Below are 6839 nucleotides of genomic sequence, written 5' to 3'. Positions count from 1 at the left end.
CCTGCAATTTTACAGGGCTCATAAAATTCCTTAAGGGTAACAACAAATCTTTAGGAAATCTACTTATCCTAATTTTAGAACCCCGTTGCCGTTGAGCCAAAGTAGTCAGAGCAGTATTAAGGTGATCTGCCCCCTCCCCTTGACCCTTGTAGTTCTGAAAGTTTTCAAGGTTCTCGAATATCTTAATTTAAATGCACCAGGTTTTTTCACGCTCAAAAGCAATAGACAGACCAATTAGACTAAAGAAAGTGTCTGTTCTTAAAAGCAAAACAAAACAAAATTAATTATACTCCTCTCATCCCTGATCAAGTCTAAGCGACGAGAACCCAGGGAAAGCACCAGGGCCAAAACAATAACGAAACTATCCTTCACGGTTTACAAATAAAACTTGCACTAATGCATTATGTGCAATCAGAATGAGAATCTACTTAAGCATCGCATTCCAGACTTTGACTGTCGAATGAGAAAATATAAAGAACTGGGCATAACTGGTCTCCAGACTCCTGGTCTAGTCTTTCCCCTACACCCGGGTTCTAGAGCGAGCTTCTCCACCCCTTCCTTTGACACAACTCACGTCACCTTTACGTTTTCTGTCCGACCTATGAAAGAAACCCTAGACGAATCTTGACCAGGGAAGTATTGGCCTTTTGCAGCGGATAGCGACTCCCGGACGCCACGGGGCTAAGCTAATGGTGGCCGGTACAACCTTTCCCATGCGCCCCTTTTCTCTTGCGCCATCAGCACGTCCACCCGCTGCCCTCTCGGCGAAGGAAAAGGCTAAAAGACTGGTACCTTTCGGAATAGCGCAGGAGCTCCGCATCGAGCTGTTCTCGGATACCGGTGCGTTTCCTGTTAAGGTAGCGCGGAGACAGTGCGATGTGCCTCCGGTGCGGCCCCACCACCAGGCAGGAGTAGGGGCTATTCACCAGTGCACAAGCAGCAGCGTAGGTCGGCAGCTTCAGGCAAGGAAGGGCGCCCGACGGTCCCCCCACCAGCCCCTCGGAGGCCGCCTTCGGCCGCGGAGCCCCCGATCCACCCGCAGCCATGCGGCTGGTCCGGTTTCCCGCTGCGCGCACCAGTGACGCAATCCTAGCCGCCTATTTGCGGACGCGCCCTTTATACGTCATCCGGCAACTACGCGTCCCCTAGGCAATTTCTTCCTCGCGCTGCATTACGCAATTCTGACCAGCAGAGGGCAACCGCTTCGGGTCTAAGTGAGGAAACAGGGTCTAAACAAAAACTCCAAGAGCTGGGAGCCTGTGGTTCGAGAGCATGCTCGAAGGTCAACCACCTCTTAGTCTCGAAAAGCCAGGCGGACCTATGTGTTCGCCAACGCCGTCATTGGATTTAGTATGTAGATTTAATAGGGATTCACACTGATCATTTCCATGAGTAAGTTGTTTTGGTAGATTTTACAAGCTTGGACTTAACGATCATAAATGTAAAAAAATATTTAAGGAATATATAATCTAAAGGGAACCCAATTCTAAAAAGCAGCGCAAATGTCTCAAATGCAACACATCTGAAAACGAACCCATCATCTCTCCAGCCCGTCGTCTCTCCTCTGTGAAATCGTACCACCACCGCTCTCCGAATGGCTCAGTACAGCTGTCATACTCGGGCCTCTCTTGTACCCCCAAACAGCAAATCAGCCCCAAGACCTGTGGGGCCAAAGCCAAAACATCACTCTCTTCTGACAGTTCTCTCGGTCCTTGCCTCTCAAGGCCTAATGGTTAAGAGGACGCTGGAGCCGCCAGATTTTCTCTGAAACACAAATATAACCATGATTTGCCCTTTAAAGTCCCCACATAAGTGCCACATTTTCTTAAGCATAATACAAGCTCCTTAATATGGCTCTTAAGTTTCAGGGCCGTTTTATGGTCTGCCCCCCAGTGGTTTCATTCATCACACTTTACGTTATCGGCTAGCCATCCATCACCCATGCTCCTTGATCCACTATCAGCTCTCGCTCTCTCTCCCTCTTTCTCTGCAATCTTACGCTGTTCCTTATACCCAGGAATGTGATAGCTTCTCCCACATGGGAAAATTCTACTTATGTATCAAATTTTAGCTTAGATTTTACATTCTCTTCCTCTGCAGTTTACTACCATCCTACCCCTCTTCCTCAATTTAAGGATTAGTTAGTTCCCCTAGTTTTGTAAACTACCACCATCAACTACTGTTTTAATGTTAATTTATATTAATTGCCTTTTGTCTAACAGATCCATCACTAGACTCCAAGCTCCCTAAGTCAGGGACTTTGTTGCCTTGTTCACCACTGTAACCCACTGTATGACTCAAAAAAATAAAAAATAAAAAAAGCATTTTAAATGAAGGAAATAGAAAAAGAAAGAGGAAGAAAAAAGTAGAGCTCATGGTCTGAGGAAATGGGATCTAAAAGAAACATAAATGCGTAACAAGGATAAGTGCCAAAGAGAATTGTATAGCAATTAGTGGTCTGAGTACTAACACTCCCCACTCCCCTAGGTATGGTAAAAAAGCCTCTAACCTCTCTCGAAAACTGTTTTCCCACTTGCAAAATAGGGATAATACTTGCCTTGCCTACTATAGAGATGATAGGAGGTTCAAATCAGATAAGTAAAAAGCATTTTCTTTAGTATTCTTTGACTTCAATTTCAGCATGAGATGATAATGGGATGAAACTGCTCTCAAAACCCAATGGTAAACATATTAAGTTAATAATGGGAAATGTAATAACCTTTTTGATTTCGTTGCAAAGTCCTGCAATGGCCCTGGGCCGGACCCCTTGTTCAGTGATCTCAGCCTTGGCTAAAGATTAAAATCACCTGAGGAGTTTTAACATCTCTCAATGCCTAGAAGGCACTCCAAATCAATTAAATAAAATCCCTTCTTGCAGTCAGGATGCATCTTGGTTGCCTGTGGATGATTTGAATAAAAATAGTTTTTCCAAAAGCAATTCAGTAAACAAACAAGAAAAATAAGCTAGACATCAGGACAATTCAGTCAAAACAAAACTTACCTGAAATTAATTATCCTAATAATGATTTTCTACAAATTTTAAATATGGAGTCATTTTGTAACCCTTTATGTTTTTCATAAGCAATTTAGAGATTTGCCTGTTTGATTTTGAAAACTGTTTTCGACATTTTAGTTTTTAAAATTCCGGCCTGCTTGTTAGTCACTATCCACACTGTGCCTGATTTGGAGGAGTGAAAAGTTGATTCAGCCTACATGTAAATATTCACCATTTTGGAGCTACTTTATCAAATAAACTTTTTCCATCTACCACGCAGGAAAGAGGAAAATGGAAGTACAATGAGACCCCTCCTACCTCCCATCTCATACACATACACAATGTTTAGTTCATCAAGGACCTATGGTTGGACCACACTTTCTTTAAAGTGCCATATGAAGTCAGGCATTGGTGGTCCCTATCTCATGGAAAGGCTTGTCAAACCCAAAGCAAGTATGTTCTAAGAAAATTCCCTTTCAACAAGGAGAAGAGGTTATAAAAATCTTTGACCCTATATCCCCTGAGCCCAGAGAAAAATGTTCCTGCAACAATCTGTATTTTTTTTCCCGTTGCCTCTCCTTCTCCAACACGCTTGCACACATATGCGTGTCATATTATTTTAGTGCATTTTTGTTCCTCACCAGCAAAGAGTCTCTGGAACAATGTAAATGTGCCAAAATTGGTGGTTTGCTGTGATAAACTATATAGTAGTTTGTACTGTATGCTCTTAATATTATAGGATATATGCACACTTATATGATTAGAAAAGAATTTGTATATATAAATACCATGTAATTAAATTAGTTATCTCATAAGGGTGGGTTTGTGGCTTTTTTTACTTGTTCGAATTTTCATATATTAATGAGTGCGTTGTTTTATAATTAAAAAAAAATCAGAAACAATTAATGAAAGGATCCCTACTGTTGAAGAATTTGAAGAGTTTGGTTGTTATAAGAAATCCTCTATTTTTAGATGGTTTAATATAGTGCAAGGTGAAGATCCTGGGTGGTAAACTTCTTATCGTTTGAGACTAAATCCTGGCTCTGCCACTTACTAGATGTGCAACATTAGGCAAATTAAAAAAAAAAAAAATCTGAAATTATTAGAGTGGACTTTAATGAAGAAATGAAATTAGAAAGTTTGAACTATGTGTAAAGGTTTAAATAAAAGTTTCATATAAAGGCATTCCAAGTAAAAATGCCATCCATCACACCAGTTGACATTTGCTGCTTAACAAAGCATCCCCAAATTTAGTGGCTTTAATTAACCACATTAGCTCAGAATTCTGTGGGTACAAATTTGGGTTGGGCTCAGCTGGACTCACGTGTACATCCGCGATCAGATGTGGCTCCGTGTGTCTCATCCTCCAGCAGGTTACAGTGGGCTTGCCTTCCTGGCAGCCGTGCAGGTTTCTGAGGGAGAAAGGATAGTGCACAAGTGCACACACACTCGCGACCGCTTGCCTAGATTCTGGAATTTACAATCCAATGCATGGAACGCTTCTGATCTCAAGTACTATGTCCTTTGCCTAAGAGAGCATCAGGGCCTACTCTGTCATACACCAGTTGTACATGAGAAGTTCCTAAAAATGCCCACCCTGGATAAAGAGTAATTAAATACTAGTACTAACAGGAAGGATTTCATCACCCTTATGGGTCAATTTTATTAAATTGGTAAAATGAGTGATCATTTCATCAACCTCACAACCACCATCATGATCATCATCATCATAGCTAAGCTTTATTACAAACCTACTTTATACAAATCACCAACACAGAATCTTTATGCATTTATTACATTTATTATATATATTTATCATCATTTATAAAGTATATTTACATATGAGGAGACTAGGTCCTAGGGAAGATTTGAAAATGTCAGCCCCATGATGCTGGCAATACTATCTGTATTGTTAACAGCCACAAGCCTAGTGCCTAGCACGTATTTCTAGAGTGAATTAATGGCTTGCCCAAGAACACATAGCTGTTAATCAATCAAGAAATCTAACCCGGGGAGACTCATTCCACAGCTCATGCTCAGAATTGCTAAAAATCGTCATGTTTCTTATATGCATGACCAAAGCTGATAAAGGAAGAAATTCTAAGAGTCAGGAAAATGGGTACTTTATTTCATTTAGCCTCTGCCTAAAAAACATTGAAGTGGGAATCAGACCAAACTGGTACATACTACCTTTTTAACAGACTTGGGAAGAATTCAAAAAGCAACGTTTTTGGCTGACGTGTAAGCACAAGCAGTCTTGCAAAAAAGAATTCAGACAATATGGTATGGCTGATAGGAGCCAGGTGTTAGAGTCAGGTCGTCTCAGTGTCACTCTTGGTACCGTCACCTTGGCCGATTTGCTCAGTCTTTAAATTTCAACTTCATAATCTGTAGTGCAGAGGTACGATAATATGGAGAAGGTGTGAGAGTTAAAGATATAATGACAATTTAATAACTAAGCACAGTGACTGGCCTGTACTAAATGCTTAATAATACATTCTTTTTAGAGTCCATGACTGTCACTTTAGTTGTAATATACTTGATTGACCTAATGAAGGCTGTAAAGCTGAACTTGGAGCAGGAGCATACAACCTTCTTGAATGAATAGCGAAGTAGAGCCCTGGACTTAAGAGGAAAATTTGGATAAGAGCTTGAATAAAAACTAGAGAATGTCTTGGCCTCACCTCTGGGAATGATTCTTTTGTTTTGGTGTTATTAGCATGTTTAATTTCAGATCCTCTTCCATGTACTGCCATTATAAGCCATCTATGTATGTAAACATTGGATTCAGCTTAAAACAAATTAAATATTTCATTATAGTATCCTCTTAAAATGTTTTATTGATAAAATTCACTCTAGATGTGAACAAGGTATACTGAGATACAAATATGCAATTTCATTTGTCAGTAGGAATAAAAACAGATTCAATGCAAGCCAGTTTTTTTAAATAAATGTGTTTAGTTTAGAACATCGTTGCCTTTCAGTAGTTCAGAAAATTGTGAAATGCAGTGCTTCTAGGGAAAATATGTGTTTAAAATTTGCCTAATGTGTTTTGGAAACAAAGAAAAAAAAACAAAAATCTGAACACAGTATCTATCCACCAGCTCTTGGTTGATATAGCCCACCTGTAATTCACAAATATGTCAGCAGGTGGCAAACGTGAGCTTTGAGTGTGTAAAGTTTTGCCTTAGCCCAAAGTACAGTAGGAATGGCAAAAATCAAGGCAACTATTTATTGTTGAGTTGTTTTTACCTAAAATCTTACAAAAAGGGACTTAACAGACTCTGAATTTTTGACTCTGAAAGCCCTTCTTTCTTTTTTATTAACTATAACTAATAGATGCATATCATGCTTACGATGAAGATAAAAATAATAGAGCACATTATATTACATTTTATTGAATATAATAAATTTTATATTTGTAAGCTATGCTGTTGCTGCAAATACATATAAATGAAATGATTCAAATTAGTCTGTCAATAACTTAAGACCCAACTTCTTTTGTAAGTCTATGTTTTCTTAGTGGTCCTCAAAGTCAGGTTCCTGCGCTAATAGCATCAGCATCATCACCTGGGAAGTGGTCATAAATGCAAATTCTCAGGCCCCGCCCCAAGCTTACTGAATCAGAACTCTAGGAATGGAGCCCAGAGACCCGTTTCACCAAGTCCTCCAGATGCTTTTAATACTTACTGAAGTTTTAGAACCTGTGCCTCTAAAGAAACGTGACTTAGAGGAGACAGGCTCAGAGTTGATCATTTTTATTAAGGCATAACTGATGTAAATGCACTGATAATTAATAATGTAGTTGATTATTTCTTGCATATGGTTCTGTGTTCCAACATAG

At 39.8% G+C, this 6839-nt stretch overlaps 1 protein-coding gene across 2 annotated transcripts in view; it reads right to left on the bottom strand.

The window, feature by feature from the left end:
* Positions 1-1089, bottom strand: part of TWISTNB (TWIST neighbor) — a 12559-nt gene extending 11470 nt beyond the window's left edge. The window contains exon 1 of one of the 2 annotated variants that reach the window (XM_011362756.2): positions 793-1089. In XM_011362756.2, coding sequence (XP_011361058.1) covers positions 793-1046 — 254 coding nt within the window. In that variant the 5' untranslated portion in view covers positions 1047-1089. The remainder of the gene's footprint in view (positions 1-792) is intronic. The other variant, XM_011362747.2, reaches the window with a different exon arrangement.
* Positions 1090-6839: the final 5750 nt, after the last annotated feature.

The sequence above is a fragment of the Pteropus vampyrus genome, unplaced genomic scaffold (genome assembly GCF_000151845.1).
Source record: "Pteropus vampyrus isolate Shadow unplaced genomic scaffold, Pvam_2.0 Scaffold4, whole genome shotgun sequence".
Taxonomy (NCBI): Eukaryota; Metazoa; Chordata; class Mammalia; order Chiroptera; family Pteropodidae; genus Pteropus; species Pteropus vampyrus.
Note: the sequence above shows the minus strand (reverse complement) of the source record. Positions and strands in the feature narration are given on the sequence as shown.